Below are 16,355 nucleotides of genomic sequence, written 5' to 3'. Positions count from 1 at the left end.
TCCTTACTTTCTGTTAAGGCTGAGTTGTTTCTGTTCCCTTACTTCCATCTTTTTGCTTCCTCCAAGGTAGCTGATTTCCTCTGAACTTTTTTCTGCATCATGAAGTTTTGCTTCTTTATTTCCTCTCTCCCAGTCAGCATTCCAGCTAGAAACTGGATGAAGAATTGACTTAATATTAATTAAACTTCCACCCCTCCTGCCACCCTCTTCCCTTGCCCCCAAACCATTGGAGGATTATCAGATTTTAAAAAAAACCAACTTACAAATCCTTGTCACTTCTATAGAGCGCCTAAAGAAAGAGGAGAAAACACGTCAGGAGTTAGAAAAAGCTAAGAGAAAACTAGATGGTGAAACAACAGACCTACAGGACCAAATAGCTGAGCTGCAAGCCCAGATTGAAGAGCTGAAGATCCAGCTGGCCAAGAAGGAGGAAGAGCTGCAGGCTGCTCTTGCGAGGTCAGAGCACAGTGGGGTTTAGGAGGGATGGTAGAAAGCTGCTTTCCATGACTGCTTTGAGTTAACTGTAATCATATTGGGCTGGGAGCGTTAGCACAGACACCAGAGGGAATCTGTAGACATCAGTGTGCTGTGAGCAGGCATGGCCAAACCAGGATTCAGTGTTTTGTGTGTCCTTGCACTACAAAGGTGCAGCAGTGTACAGGAGTTGGAGCTCTGGAAGCTGTTTGGTCCCCAGAGTTCAGACTCAAGAGGGAAAAACGTTTAATTGTCAGTGAGTCAGAGTGCTTTCCATGGCTGGGTGGGAAACAAATGATCAGGGCTGTGTGGTAGCCTTGCTGTTGGAACCATCTGATATAGATGGAATGCATTTTTGTATTTTGAGTGGTGTTGCAGAAAGCATTCAGCAGACGGTGCGTTTTTGGGATGGTGTTGAATGAGATCTGCAAAACTGAAACGTTTGGATGTGAACTTGAAAAGTTGGATCATTCTTACAGTGCATCTTATGGCACTGTGCTTGTCGAGACATTAAGAAAGCTGCTGCACAGTTTATCTGAAGTTTTACAGTGTGTTTTTTTAAGCCATTGCGTATGTAATTAATGCCAGGCTTATGAGAACAGAGAAAAACGATTGGCTGTTGTGCCTTTGTTCAACAGAGGAGATGAAGAAGCAGTTCAGAAAAACAATGCACTGAAAGTGATAAGAGAGTTGCAGGCCCAGATTGCAGAACTGCAGGAGGACCTTGAATCTGAGAAGGCATCACGCAACAAGGCAGAAAAGCAGAAAAGAGACTTAAGTGAAGAGTTGGAGGCTTTGAAAACTGAGCTGGAAGATACCTTGGATACCACTGCAGCACAGCAAGAGCTGAGGTGGGGTCACGTACCACGTACAGTGTAATAAAGCACTGATAAAATTGACCTGTCATTTACTAGAGATTGAAATGGTGGTTTTGGTTTGTTTTTGTTTTAATTTCTAACTGATGTTTGCTGCAGGACAAAACGTGAGCAGGAGGTGGCTGAGCTGAAGAAAGCAATTGAAGAGGAAACCAAGAACCACGAAGCACAGATCCAGGAAATCAGGCAGAGGCATGCCACTGCCCTGGAAGAGCTCTCTGAACAACTTGAACAGGCCAAAAGGGTGAGCAGAAATGAATTACAGAAATGCATTGTTCTGTTTCTGGGTTTTACATAAGAATGTAACTGTTCTGGGACCTTCTGCTCACATCTGCAGAGCTGAATTGTCTTTATTTGTACATGATGACTGTCACAATTGAACCAAATGTGTTTCATGTGAATGTATTGAAGCTCCTGGATTTGGCGTCTGTGAAAAGCCTCGATTGGTCTTGGGAAGAAATACACCTAGAGGTCAAATCATGTGGGAGTTATCAGCAGCCCACATGCTTATTTGGTGAAAAGCAGTTCACAGCGTGCGTGATGAGCAGAGTGCTTCCAAATATGGACACTGTAGCATCAGCACTGAGAAATAAGGAGCTCTGAGTGCAGGTGCTGTGAAGTGCTTCCAGCCACTCCAACTCTGCACTTGTACTGGGAACTCCAGTGCCAGGTATGTGTGCAGCATCTGGCCTATCTGTGCAGCTCTTGCCTTCGGTGGTAACCACCAGCAGAGCAGGTAGGAGCAGACACTCCTTTGTTATTACCCAGAGGTAGCATTATTTCTACTGGTGGGTGTTTTGTTCAAGAGCAGAATTATTCCAGTACTGCCAAAAAGAGCATTCAGCTTTTGTGATGGCAGTGTTGGTCACTCACAAATAGATTTGTGGACAGTTTGTGAGCTGTAGCCCTATTTTTATATAGGGAATAACTCACAGGATTCCTTAACTGAAAATACTGAGTGAGAAATGCACCAGTTAAACTGCTGGAAAATGAGTTTTTTTCACTGGAAGAACTTGCATACTGTGCTTCTTGTTTAATAAATGCCAACAGCAGGGCATGAAAAATGAAAAAAATGCCCTGCAATCTTCAACAAGGGTCCTCTGAGAAAATGATGTCAGTTTTGGTGAGAATGGAGCTGACAGAACTAATAGTAAGAATGGGACTTAAAAATAATTGGCATAAGAGGTGTTTCAAAAGATTTTTTTGACAAATGTCAGTGCAGTGGTGGAAAGTGCTTTGCTGTGCACTTGCTGCCTGCTACGCCTACTAAAATCAGGGCAACTTCAGCTGATATCTTTCCTTTTATTTCTGTGAGATGAGCCATGCTGCTCTGTTAATGGGCACATTCCTTCCTACTTACAGAGCCACTCTAACAGTCATTTTACAGCACTGATGTCCCAGATCTTACTGAAGTCACAGAGGAGCCTTGTGGTGCTCGCTGATACCTGCAGTGTCTGAAAGTGGATTAACTGGCATTAACTCCTATTTGTCTAACGTACACAGAATGTTAGCTGGCAACATGCTAAGCACTGGACTTGCAGCTTGCTGAGTGCTTGTTTCATCTTTGAACTTGTAACGTGGATTTGCTGGACTGAGTTACAATTTTTTGAAGCAGATTTCTTTATTGATACATGTAACAAAGTGTTGGATTTCTTTCATTTCTTTTCTTTCCTAGTTCAAAGCAAACCTTGAAAAAAACAAGCAAGGCCTGGAGTCTGACAACAAGGAGTTGGCCTGTGAGGTGAAGGTGTTGCAGCAGGTCAAGGCAGAGTCTGAGCATAAGAGGAAGAAGCTTGATGCTCAGGTACAAGAACTGACTGCTAAGGTGACAGAAGGCGAAAGGCTGAGGGTGGAGCTGGCGGAGAAAGCCAACAAGCTGCAGGTAAGGCTTTATGGAAGTCCTGAGCTGCTGAAAAATAGGCAAGGAAGTGAAAATCTTCAGATGTCTGCAGGAATAACTGGGCAAAGCATCCTTCAAAGATGCAGCTGGGGCTGCGGGAGTTGGGCTCCTGGGTGCCAGAGGTGGGCAGTGACCTCATCGTGTTGCTGGTGGGGACTTCAGGAGCCTTAAAGTGATGATGCACCTCTGAAAAAAAATAGCCCCAAAAGCTCAGGCTTCTGAGTGTCAGCTGTGTAATAATTAATGGTGCCTTCTGAGTGCGTTCCCATCCCGGAGACCAAATCCTGAAGGAGGCTTTGCCAGCTGCTGGCCTTCAGGTTTGATCTTGGATAGAGGGCTGAGCAGACTGGGCTGTTCTCATGTGGAGGTGCGAGCAAAATGTGCTGAAAGTCACTGGTTGCCTTTTGTGTTCAGAGTTGGGATCTTGGCAGGTAAGGATTGCAAGTCCCATTATTTGGGAAATAGAGAAAATGAGCAAAAAAGGACCAGGGCTGACTTGTGGGGTGAATCAACATAATGCCCTTCAGAATGGGGATGGCCCCGTTCATTTCAGAGGAAGACTTCATGCATCCTCTTACAGTAGCCCCTAAGAAACACAGTCTGAAGTAACTGGAGTTGGCACCTGATGTTGGTGGCCTTTGCAGAGGTGCCTTAAAGCCAGATGTCATCATGATAATCCTTGAATTCATGCTCCCATATAGTCCCATAATTAAGAATAACATTTGACTATGAGTGCAGAATATTGGCCTGCAGATACTGGAGTGACATGTTCCATTAAATGGCATAGCTGCCATCTTACACCACTGAAGCTCAATACTGGCATCCAGCTTAAGTTTACATTTAGTTTGTGATACCTGTATACTGGGGGCTACTGTTGTCACTGCATACCTGGAATCTGAGGCTGGTTCTGAAGCTCCAGCTCCCAGTGGGATGCAGGATTTGCCATGAGTCAGCTGCATGCTGTTACCTTGAGGCTGCTTGCTTTGCAGAATGAGTTGGATAATGTCTCAAGTCTCCTGGAGGAAGCAGAGAAGAAAGGCATCAAGTTTGCCAAGGATGCAGCTAGTTTGGAATCCCAGCTTCAGGATACACAGGTGTGTGTGCAGCAAAGCCTGAGATCTGCACTTGAGCTTTGTTCCTTACCAAACTGCTGACTGCAGAGCAGAAAACACGTTTTCATTCGTGGCTTTGAAAGTCCACTGAATAGAATCTGTACTTCCTCTTTGTGTCCAGTGAAATATGACGTGTAAACGACTGCTCAGCTACGTGTGAGGCCAGTTTTTCATGATCAGAGGTGCACTATTTGATAGACAGTAATCTTTCAGTTTCTGTTCTGTTTTGTAGTCTGTGGGAGATAAGTGTTTAGTCAGGAAAAGCTCTCCCAAGTAGAATGTTGATGTGAACGAGATTCTTGAAGGATATGGAAGGTGCCTCGAGGTGAGGGCTGGTAGCATTTCTTACAGCTGAAGGTCTTAAAACTGCCTGTAGCTGTTGTTTATTTTAAATAATGTAGGTTTCATGGCATTATCACTCAAATACACTTCTTCAGGTGTAGAAATGCTAATGGGGACTACCTGAATAAGCACAAAGGTGAGTGAGGAAGGGGGCTGAGGGAAGGTTGCTACACCTTCATTAATTTCTATTATGACAGCTTTTATTACCACATTACAGCTGTTTTTTCAACTGACTTTTAGATTGCTGCAGTACAGCAAAGCTTCAGTGTGCTGCCACTGCAAGATTTACTGCTGCTTTTTTATTCCTGGGTCATTTCAAATAGGTGTTCTATGCTAAAGAGGAAAAGCAAATTCTAAAGATAATTTCTCAGCTCATCCCTTCTAAACAAAGGAAAAATATTATCTATGAACTTCTAGAATACTGTGGCATACATTCCCTTATCAGAAATAAGCTTTAGAGAGGTTTGCCCCAAATGAATGTTTACTGCCTTATTGGAAAACTGAATTTCAGTTGTTTTCATAAGCATGTCACTGAATGAGAATCTTGCAAGAAAAATAATTAAGCCTGAAACTCTTGATAGAGCAATGGAGGATGGTAGTCAAAGTGAGCTTTGAATATCTGTGTGACAGGAGCTACTTCAGGAAGAAACCCGCCAGAAACTCAACCTGAGCAGCAGAATTAGGCAGCTGGAAGAGGAGAAGAACAACCTGCAAGAGCAGCAGGAGGAGGAGGAGGAGGCCAGGAAGAACCTGGAGAAACAGATGCTGGCCTTGCAGGCACAGGTGGGTTGTTGCACAGGGCAGAACGTCTGTAAGGTCTGAAAACTGGGGAAGATGTCATCTGAAGTCACCAAGCCAGGCTGTGTGCTGTGTCTGTGGGGCTGTGGGTGCCCTGTCCCTGGAGGGGCTCAGGCTGAGCACAGCCTTCAGCAGCCTGCTGTGGGTGGAAGGTGCCCTGGTCATAGCAGAGAATCGGAACTGGGTGGTTTTCAGGGTCCCTTGCAATTCAAGACAGCCCGTGATCTAACTTGCAGAAATGGTGGATTGCATTTCTGAATGGTGCTTCCTGTGTTCTTCCCCCACTGCAGCAATGATTGGCACAACCAACTGTAACGGGCAGAACGTGGCTCTGTTTTGTTTGCTGCTGGCTCACCATTTTTGTGTTACTTTAGCCAGTGATAGCAGCTGTTTGTGGTTTTGTAGTCTGGGCTTGATGCTTTTGTTAAGCACTATTATCTTCTTCTGATACATTTCAGTTAGCAGAGGCTAAGAAGAAGGTAGATGATGACCTGGGAACAATTGAAGGTTTGGAGGAGAATAAGAAGAAATTGCTGAAGGATATGGAATCCTTAAGCCAACGCCTGGAAGAGAAGGCAATGGCTTATGACAAACTGGAAAAGACAAAGAATCGCCTGCAGCAAGAGCTGGATGACTTGATGGTAGATCTGGATCATCAGCGCCAGATTGTGTCTAACCTGGAGAAAAAGCAGAAGAAATTCGATCAGGTAATCTAATTTCCTGTCATCTTACTACAATCTTTACATGGCGTTTGCTTCAGTAGTTACTGCATTAATGTTGGAGATAGAAGAATCCAGCCAGAGCACAGTGGTTGTTGATGACTCTGATGGGAGCATCGTGGCCCTTTTATGGGTGGGCAGCCCGTGAGCTACGTGTCACCTTTGAGTTCTGTTTCATCATGAAATAAGCTCCTTATGTGTGCAAAAGGAAATGATATTGGAACAGAAACTCAACTTAAAAAGCTTTAGTTAAGCTTGAGGGATTACAGTAAGAAAGGACAGGAGGACCAAAAGTCAAATTGAACACATTCGTGTTGACTGACAGCTTTCTTTCCTCATCTCATCCCTGAACAGCTTCAGCTGTTTCCTTAACCAGCGCTCTGACCACGTCCTAAAAGGCCAGAGAGAACTTCTGAAGGCTGGTTAAACCTAAACCATTGACCACTTGAATGACTGTAACACACAGGGCTGTAAGGAGCTGATTATAGAACAAGGAGATTGATTTGTCTGTTTGTGTGATTTTGTTGTTCAGATGCTGGCAGAAGAGAAGAACATTTCTGCTAGATATGCAGAGGAGAGAGATCGTGCTGAGGCAGAGGCAAGGGAGAAGGAAACAAAAGCACTGTCTCTGGCTCGGGCTTTGGAAGAAGCCCTGGAAGCAAAGGAAGAGTTTGAGAGACAGAACAAACAATTGCGTGCAGATATGGAGGACTTAATGAGTTCTAAAGATGATGTGGGCAAAAATGTAAGTACTTCTCCTCCTTTTATTTTGTTACACTACATGGGGGATAGCACAGTAAAACTCCCTCACTGGAGGGGATGTTTGACACAACAGAAAGCATTATGTAACACAAACTACTCGAGGTATGAATGCAGAGTCTGGAGGTAACATTTCAGGCTTAATCGCATCCTCCAAAGAGACCATGGAGGGCAGAAGTTGCTGGCTAAATGGCTGCTCGAGATTCAAGAGCTTGTCTCAGTGTGTTCTCTTTGTCACATTGACTGCACAGCTCCTCCTCCTCATAATCTACACAGCTTTTTCTTGTTGTGCAGTTAGAAAAGCTTCTCTGCTGTTCTGATTCAGACATCATCACAAAGCAGAGCTGCTGTGTCCGTGCCTTCCTTCACTGTTACTAACACTCTTGTTTAGACAGCAGAGGGTCTGATAAATGCTTGTGGTTTAGGTCCATGAGCTGGAGAAATCCAAGCGAACTTTAGAGCAACAGGTTGAAGAGATGAGAACTCAACTTGAGGAACTGGAAGATGAACTGCAGGCCACAGAAGATGCTAAGCTTCGTTTGGAGGTGAACATGCAAGCTATGAAAGCCCAGTTTGAGAGAGATCTGCAAGCCAGAGATGAGCAGAATGAAGAGAAAAAGAGGATGCTGGTCAAACAAGTATGTCTGGTTTACTGCACTTCATTGCACTTCATAGAGGGAAGGGTGTGAGGCCTGTTGCCAAAGTTTTGGGCTTCCTTACTAACTTACTACTAGAAAATAAAATCACTTCCTTAAAGACCCCACCGTATAACAGATCTCTAGCATTGATCTTACTGAATAGCTGAGAATCTCTAATATGTGGATCTTGTAGAAACAAACAGCCTTGGAAGGCTTCTGAAGTTTTACAATGCAAAAATTGTCATTAACTTGCCTAGGATGGGAGCCCTTGATGTTAACATAAGGAGCGAAGTTGGTTTTTGTATACAAAAAGAGAAATAACTCATGATCACTAAGTAGCTGAACAGATGAAATGGGAATGCTTCTAACAGTGAGTTATTGTCTGTTTCCTTTTGTCAGATCAGAGATCTCTGCTTCCAATTTGTGGATTTGTTTTTTGCCATCTGCAGTGTCTTCCCCTTAGCTTGCATTCTGTAGTCTCTTCCAATCAAGTCACATTCATTCAGTTGTTCAAAGGCCTTTTGGGTTCTCAGACCATTAGTTGGGACTTGGTGTTGGTTCCACTGCTGGCACAGATCTGCTAAATGCCTTCACCTCACAGGTGCGAGAGCTGGAGGCAGAGCTGGAGGATGAGCGCAAGCAGAGGGCTCTTGCTGTAGCAGCCAAGAAGAAAATGGAGATGGACCTGAAGGACCTGGAGGGTCAGATAGAAGCTGCAAACAAGGCTCGAGATGAAGCCATCAAACAGCTGCGTAAGCTGCAGGTAAGCCCAGCTCGAGCTGTGCTCTGTCCTGTGCTGACAGTCACGTCTGCTGCTTCTCATTAAACACATCTGTAGTCAGGAGGCAGCAGGAGTGTCGAAAGTCGACTGCTGGCATGTCAGAGTGTCCAGCCTGAACACAGCATCTCTTGTCATCCTTCTGTTGGTATGGAGTTAAGGCTGCTCCCATGGACTTCTGGCCAGTCGTGGTCTTTTCCTTTGTTTCAACACTTTTCTGAAGGATTTGCTGCATATTGCTTTACAGGGCACATTTTTTAAATTTTCTGTCTTTGAATTTGCTGATTTGGGCTCAGCTGTTCCTGATTGCTGCTTCCTCAAGAACATCTTAAGGCACTGTCAGCCAAAAGCGCTTCAGAGAAAAAGAAGGAGTAACTTCCAGTTGCTTTTAAAAAGCTCCAAGTTGCTCATTCTTCTTCTTTGGCAAGAGATCCCAGTCCTTGCACTGAGGATTTATTTCCCATTCCCAGAAAAATGCTCAACATTTGGTAGAGTTGAGTTTTGCCAAAGATTTCTCAGTGCCGTGGTCCAGAGCTGCAGAAGTGTGAGATCGTGGCAAGGCCACGTAAGGCACACAGCAAATTAAGGTGCCTTTCTGCCCTGTCCTCTCTGTGCCTTGCCAGTCCAACAGAACACAGACAGCTCTGGGCCAGAGTCCAGGCTGTGGGTGAGGAGGGAAGGCTGAAGCAGGCCGTGCTGGTGTCTGACAGCATCGTGCTCCCCTCCAGGACAGGTCAGGTAGAGATCTTGTTGCTGAGCTCTGTGTGCCTTCATGCAAGCACCCAAAATAAGTATTCTCAGGATTGGAGGCATTCCAAAGATGCAAGTCTAATTTAAATGCCGTTTCTCTCCAGCTTTCATGCTCTTTTAGTATCTTAAGTCAAACTGGTACAGCTTAATGCACACTGAGGTCTTAGCAGTGTGTGTAAGTAGAAGCTAAGCACGAGCTTCTAGCCTGTCTGTACAAAATGGGTTTGGTACTGCTGCACTGAGGTCAGTTTTACCTTGTATAACTGAAATATGCTTTTCCAGTCAAAGTACATAGATTTTTTTTCCCCAAATCACTCCAAAAGCCTTATCTTTTCCACCAGTTCCACAACAAATGTAATTGAACAGCTCTTTGAGTTCTTTTCTCCACAAGAAACATACCAAACAAATTAAGGAAAGCCCTATAATAGGATATTTGTGATGAGGAATGCATGATGGAGACAAGAAAATGAAGTTAAATTGTAAAAATAATTGAAGGTGCATTGAAATGGAATGAAGTCGCTCTGGGGGAAGGACGCCTTTCCTCTAAAGGGTCAAAAATGCTTCAGAGCTCCTGATGGATCTCGTGGCTCCCTAATGCAGCGTGGCTGTGGGACTTTTCCATCCGCAGGCTCAAATGAAGGACTACCAGCGGGAGCTGGAAGAGGCGCGTGCGTCCAGAGACGAGATCTTTGCTCAGTCCAAGGAGAGTGAAAAGAAACTGAAAGGTCTGGAAGCAGAAATACTTCAGCTCCAGGAGGTGAGAGTGAACTTCACCACGCTTATTTTCCTTGGTAGAGTAAGGAGAAGGTTGGGCAGTAGGAGTGAAAATCTGTCCTGCTGTGTTGAGCAGAAATGGGAGCCAGGAGAGCTTTCTCTTCCCACCTCATCACCCTGCTTCCTTCAGCAGCTCTCTGGTGAGCTTGGGCTTCAGTGGAATCATTCCAGCTGAATCCTTTACTTCTCTGTCTGAGCTGCATGACAGCTTATGAGATACAAGGCCTCACTGAACTTGCAGGGAGGTTCAGGAGTCTCTGCGAGTTGTGGTGCACACTGTCAGTACTGACACTGGGGATTGGAAATGCAGAAAGGCCAGGAATCTCACCATCCCACCTCAGTGCACCACTGAAGTCTGCTGACTTTCTGCCACATAATACAGCTTCAGATGTGAAATTCAGTGCTGTTTGTTCTACTGTGCTGAAGCCCCACAGTGTGTTTTCTTTTCTTGCGTTGGTGCTCTGTACTCTGGAGGTGTAAGAAACTCAGCTTGCTTAACATAGTGCCCGTTTTACATTGAGCATGTAGCACACTGTGATCAGTCCAACAGTGTCTGTTTGTTTTCTTACTGCTTACAGCTTCAGTGTTTCTGTTGTTTGTGTGTTTTAGAGGCTGTGGATGCCCCATCCCTGCAGGCATTCAAGGCCAGGCTGGATGTGGCTCTGGGCAGCCTGGGCTGCTGGTTGGCGACCTGCACACAGCAGGGGGTTGGAACTGATGAGCACTGTGCTCCTTTTCAACCCAGGCCATTCTATCATTCTGTGATTGCAGCAATATTACCTTTCAGGCATCTCCCAGAAGCATCTCCAAGGACAAACTGTTTCCAGGCCTTCTGAGATCCATAACATGTCTCTTCTGAAACCTTTGCAGGAGTTTGCAGCATCTGAACGAGCCCGCCGTCACGCTGAGCAGGAAAGGGACGAGCTGGCTGACGAGATCGCAAACAGCGCTTCAGGAAAGTGAGTCTCAGGCGTATCAGCGTCTGAAGGGCTTCAGGCAGCAGCAGCTGCGGTTCTCAAAAGCCTGATGGCAAATTCTGTGTTCATTCGCCTTCGTGAATGCAAAGCGACCGGCTGTGCATCGCACTGAACGTGTGCTGAGCCCAGTGCTTCTCTCCTAGGTCAGCGCTGCTGGATGAGAAGCGCCGGCTGGAGGCTCGCATTGCACAGCTGGAGGAGGAGCTGGAAGAAGAGCAGAGCAACATGGAGCTTCTCAACGAGCGGTTCCGGAAAACCACGCTGCAGGTGAGTTGGTGGTGGTTGCTGTCAGGACAGCTCGTGCTTGGGTCGAGTGGAGGCTGTGCATGGCTCCAAATGATCCGTTCCCCTCCTCTGAAAGGTTGACACGCTGAATTCTGAGCTGGCCGGGGAGCGCAGCGCCGCGCAGAAGAGCGAAAATGCACGGCAGCAGCTGGAGAGGCAGAACAAGGAGCTGAAAGCCAAGCTGCAGGAGCTGGAGGGATCGGTGAAGTCAAAGTTCAAGGCAACGATTTCTACTCTAGAGGCCAAGATTGCTCAGCTAGAAGAACAGCTTGAGCAGGAAGCAAAGTAAGGAAAAATGTGTGTGCTGTCAGTAGAGTGTCTGAGGCATCCGTGCCTTGAGGTGCTGTGGGGCTGAGGTGTGAGCTCACAGCTCCAGCACAGCTAGTAGGTGTTAGTATTTAGAAACCTGTTGGAGGGACTGACTTGAATCAGATGCACTGGGGCTGAAAGTTTCAGTGTGTGCTCCTTAACTGAAACTGCTGATGTATTTCTTGAAGTTAACAAGTGATTGTGGTTGGTGGCCCTGCATGTGGCAGGGGGCTGGAGACTCATGATCCTTGAGGTCCCTTCCAACCCTGGCCATTCTGTGATTCTGTGACTGTGTGGACTGGCAGTCCCAGAAACCACAGCTGCTTTAGTAGGAGCTTCTTAAGACCAAACATCTCCTTGAGACACTGGTCATTATGGGTTAGGCTTTAAAGGGAAGGAGGGCCACAGGGATGCTGAAGGACCTGGAGCTTCTCTCCTGTGAGGAAGGGCTTAAAGCTGTGACTGCAGAGCCTGGAGGAGGACTGGGGACGCCATCTGTGTACACACATCCATCAGAGAGGTGCAGAGAATGGAGCCTGGCTCTTGTCAGTGGTGCCCAGGGACAGGACAGAAGGCAGTGGGCAGGAGCTGGAATACAGAGGGTTCCACCTGAGCATCAGGAAGCACTTTTTGTCTGGGGGTGACGGAGCACTGGCACGGGTTGTGGAGAGATTGTGGGGTCTCTTCCTTGGAGGCATTCAAAAGCTGCTGGGTATGGAAAAGCAGCTCTGATAGCCCTGTTGGAGCAGATGGCCTACAGGGGTCCCTCCTCACCTCAGACATTCTTTGAAGTAAATCTTGTGCTCTGGACAAGTCGTCTTTCTCCAGGCTGCTGCTTTCCATCAGTCCTCCAACTTCTTTTTTCCCTGCCTTGTCTTAGGAAGATTGAAAGTCTTATCCCCACCTTCATTCCTCTTGGGCTTTTGGCTCAGGACCATGACATTGCTTAGCACTGCTCTGTTGAATCTTGCTGTGTAGAAGCACATCCCTGTGCCTCCTTTCAGCCCTCTGACGGTACTTGTGCTGCTCAGTGCTTGTACTGCATGCTTCTAAAGCTGGTGCTCACAGCCTCCACGTGGCTTCTGATCCTTTCCAGGGAAAGAGCAGCTGCAAACAAACTGGTGCGACGCACAGAGAAGAAATTAAAAGAAGTCTTCATGCAGGTGGAGGACGAGCGCCGACACGCAGACCAATACAAGGAGCAGGTGGGTGGAGTGGCTTAGCTTGTGCTTGGGAAAGATGGGAAAAAGCCTGCTTTGAGTGGAAAGGCATCGTTAAGAAGCTTTTTAATGAAGACGTGAGGGAATCCCAGTCTCGATAGGTGAACTGGCGGAGCGGTTCCTTGCCTGCTCCCTGTGATAGCTCTGCTGTGATGATGTGTTATGCACATCTCTGAGACCCAGCTGTTGTGGGCTGTTCCCAGGAATCCAGATGGGAGTCTGCACTGAGGCTCCGTCTCCAGCAGGGGTGGTTGGGGCGCTGGAGAACCTCTCTGCCTTTCCACGCTGCAGGGCTGCAGCTGCTGAGTTTGATCCTGACAACTTGATTTTGTGTTTTAGATGGAAAAAGCAAATGCCAGGATGAAGCAGCTGAAGCGTCAGCTGGAGGAGGCTGAGGAGGAAGCCACACGTGCAAATGCTTCCCGACGTAAACTGCAGCGTGAGCTGGACGATGCCACAGAGGCTAACGAGGGCCTGAGCAGGGAGGTCAGCACCCTGAAAAACAGGTTAAGGTACGTGGTGCAGGAGTTGGCAGGGCTTCATCTGGGTGCCCTCTGACCGTGTCTGTAATGCTGCGTCCTTGGGGGCTGCTCAGCTGTGGAGCTGTGGAAGCAGAGTTGCTGCTGTTAGAGGTTGGGCTGCACTGGAGTCTGCTGGGAGCTGATGCCTGAGCCAGGTGTGATGGTTGAGGCAGCTGCTGGCTGTGAAGATGTTCCTGATGGCTCTTGAGCCAGAACTCTTCAGAGCGTATATCCTGGGTTGGCTGGGGCCGCTGCCTGAGTCCAGCAGCAGGAGGCGACATGGCTCAGTTATGCTCTTCTAGTGGCAAGCACTGATTGTGTTGCTCCCAGCCGACTCCAGGGGAGCTTTTCACACTTGGATTGCAAAGCTCTGCTCTCAGCATTTGTATCCAGTATGGAGCAGGGCTGGAGGAGGGGAGGCTGCAGGAGGAAAACCATCCCGGGTTGCTGCAGGGCCAGCAGTGGCAGGAGGGGTGCAGTGCAGCGCTTCTAAGCAAGTTGCTTTTGAAGAACCCACCCTGCTCAGTGCGTGGTGTGAAATAAGCAGAGCAGCAGAACGTCTGTGGGCGTCCTGTGATGGGAGCAGTGCTTCCAACGCTCCTCCTGGGAACCTGCAGCTCAGCTGGGAGCCGTCAGGGCAGCGTGAGGACGATGCAAAGGCTGTTCTCTGCTTGATGCTTGCAGGAGGGGCGGCCCCATCACCTTTTCCTCCAGCCGATCCGGCAGGCGCCAGCTGCACATCGAAGGGGCCTCCCTGGAGCTCTCGGACGACGACGCGGAGAGCAAAGGCAGCGACGTGAACGAGGCGCAGCCGAGCCCTGCTGAGTAGAGCCCCGCACACCGTTTGCATGCAGAGACCTTTACACCACAGTGGGCAGAGCGAGGAGGACTTTCCTGACCACCAGGCTGCCTTGTGGCCCTAAATCTGCCTTACAAAATGTCGGCATGCTACAAGGTTACTTACCGTAGGTCAACTATGTCTTAAGGCTCTCCAGCCTCACCATACTGTACCCCGCTTCAGATATAGGTACAACTGCTTTTTTTTTTACATGTAGTAACAAAACGGGATCGTCTCTGTTCAGTGCATCTATTTTCCAGACACTCATTGTAAAGCCATTTTATAAAGCATCATGTGAAGGATGAAACTTTCTGTATCGGTTAAAAAAACCCCACGAAACTTCATTCCCAGAGGGTAGGTGGTTGGGACGGCCCCATTGGCATGGCTCAGCATGCTTTGTACAGACAACATCCTTCCATTTCTTCTGTGCTCGGGCAGCCCTGGCTGCGCTGAGCCCCTCGGATCGTTGAAGACCAAACCGCACCCGCATCTTTTTTTCTCCTAACTGTTGTGATCGGCACACAATCAGGGAGTGAACTGTGAAGAGCCTCGGGAAGCGTTAGAGGGAAGCGTAGGGATGAGTGAGTAGTGTCCATTTTTTAACCCTCAGAACCATTTTGGAGTGTTCTCAGCACCTGCTTCATCCATTAGTGTCATGCAGTACAGGCAAACGCGTCACCGTTCCTCTCTGTACAGTACTTTGCAGCTGTAGCATCCTGCTCTTCCATGCCCACCAGCTCTGTATATATACACTAAGGCTAGTTCAATGTGCACACCAGTGGAAAACAAGCATCAGCACAGGCGCAGTAATTTATGAACTTGAGGACGGTGCCACGGCCGCGCTGCCAGCGCTGCACAGAGGGTGTTGCCTGCCTGCAGTTAACAAGCCAGTGGATGTGAATCCTTCTTTCGTTGTTGTTGCTGTTGTTTTTTATTTTGAGCAGTATTACAGCGAGTAGTTAGCGTTCTTTTTGTTTAAATAGCTGGAAAACTGACATTACAGAAAGTGCCTTAGACACTACAGTACTAAGACAATGTTACATATATAATTTGCCTATATAACGATGATTTAATGTATTAATTTTGACTGTGCTTCATATCATGTACCTCTCTAGTCCAAGTGGTATTATGGATATTAGTGACGATGAATCAGTGTTAATAGGAACCTTCCTCTGCCACGCGCCCAACAAACAGATACGGATTTCCTTTTTTTGGTTAAAAGCTTTAACATCTGTCGCAAAGGTTGTGTTGTGTGTTTGGGTATTTTTAATCAAACTGGCTGTTGACCACCAGGCATCTGACTGCAAATATCTTGTTTTCTTGTATACCCATATTTCTAGACAATGATTTTTGTAAGACAATAAATTTATTCATTATAGCTGTGGCCGCCTGCTCTGTTTACTTACAGGAAGAGCTATTTCTTGAGGCTGGCATAGACCTTAATAAATGAGAATATGGCTGGAAGCTGACTTCTCCCTTCTTAGTGTTTTGGTTTTCTGTTTTGCTCTCTTCTACCTCAGTACAGCGTGAAGTGTTGGGGGAGGGCTGAGCCTTACAACTTCCATGGAGCGCAGCTCTGGATCACAAAGGGATCTCAATGCCTCCAAACACTTCCCATCCTCCGAGCTCCAGTTCTGTAGCTGTCAGGTCTGACCTCTCCTGGGAGCAGGGAGAGCTGCGCCTGTTGCCTCCACAGCCAGGACTGGCAGCAGGGGGGTGGCAGAGCTGGGAGCTCAGTGCTGCAGCTGGGAGCCGTGGGAGCTGCACAGATGGGCTGCAACCAAGCGTGGGCTGTGAGCATCGCGTTGGGCCGGGCTGCTGCTTCTGTCCATGTGGTGCCCTGCTGCCAGCTCCTGCCCTGCTCCTCACAGGCTGCTCTCAGCTGTGCTGCTGCTCCTCCTGCTGCAAAGGAAGAAGCCTCACCGCCCTGTGATCACAGTGCTGCAGAGGTGGTGCTGTGCCCCACGTGTCACAGCCTGTGCTCCCATCTCCCTGTTGTACTGTGGCCACTCGGGCTCTGTGCAAGAGCAGGTTATTGCTGGTAGGGCATTTTCCAACTGACCTCAATGAAGGCAGCCCTGTCCACATGGTGTCCCCTCTCCTCCTGCCCAGCACTTCTCCCCCAGGAAGGAGCTGCCATGGATGCAGGCGCGCCTCTGCCCCAACACCAGCTGGCAATGAGGCATTTCCACAGGCTGCCACTGCAGGGCAGCAGCAGGAAGGCTGTGCTGTGATCGTGAGTCAGGAGTGGGATGGAGACCATGAGTACCTGGGGAAGCACAGGGC

At 47.7% G+C, this 16,355-nt stretch overlaps 1 protein-coding gene across 4 annotated transcripts in view; it reads left to right on the top strand.

The window, feature by feature from the left end:
- MYH10 (myosin heavy chain 10) overlaps positions 1–15,538 on the top strand; it is a 92,753-nt gene extending 77,215 nt beyond the window's left edge. For all 4 annotated transcript variants that reach the window (XM_048965325.1, XM_048965324.1, XM_048965326.1 and 1 more), the window contains 17 exons: positions 285–456; positions 1,113–1,325; positions 1,449–1,593; positions 3,025–3,231; positions 4,239–4,343; positions 5,334–5,486; positions 5,960–6,208; positions 6,753–6,965; positions 7,405–7,617; positions 8,219–8,380; positions 9,774–9,902; positions 10,790–10,878; positions 11,040–11,163; positions 11,258–11,466; positions 12,587–12,695; positions 13,050–13,222; positions 13,916–15,538. In XM_048965325.1, coding sequence (XP_048821282.1) covers positions 285–456; positions 1,113–1,325; positions 1,449–1,593; positions 3,025–3,231; positions 4,239–4,343; positions 5,334–5,486; positions 5,960–6,208; positions 6,753–6,965; positions 7,405–7,617; positions 8,219–8,380; positions 9,774–9,902; positions 10,790–10,878; positions 11,040–11,163; positions 11,258–11,466; positions 12,587–12,695; positions 13,050–13,222; positions 13,916–14,060 — 2,810 coding nt within the window. In that variant the 3' untranslated portion in view covers positions 14,061–15,538. The remainder of the gene's footprint in view (positions 1–284; positions 457–1,112; positions 1,326–1,448; positions 1,594–3,024; positions 3,232–4,238; positions 4,344–5,333; positions 5,487–5,959; positions 6,209–6,752; positions 6,966–7,404; positions 7,618–8,218; positions 8,381–9,773; positions 9,903–10,789; positions 10,879–11,039; positions 11,164–11,257; positions 11,467–12,586; positions 12,696–13,049; positions 13,223–13,915) is intronic.
- Positions 15,539–16,355: the final 817 nt, after the last annotated feature.

This window comes from Lagopus muta, chromosome 18, assembly GCF_023343835.1.
Source record: "Lagopus muta isolate bLagMut1 chromosome 18, bLagMut1 primary, whole genome shotgun sequence".
Lineage (NCBI taxonomy): Eukaryota > Metazoa > Chordata > Aves > Galliformes > Phasianidae > Lagopus > Lagopus muta.
Note: the sequence above shows the minus strand (reverse complement) of the source record. Positions and strands in the feature narration are given on the sequence as shown.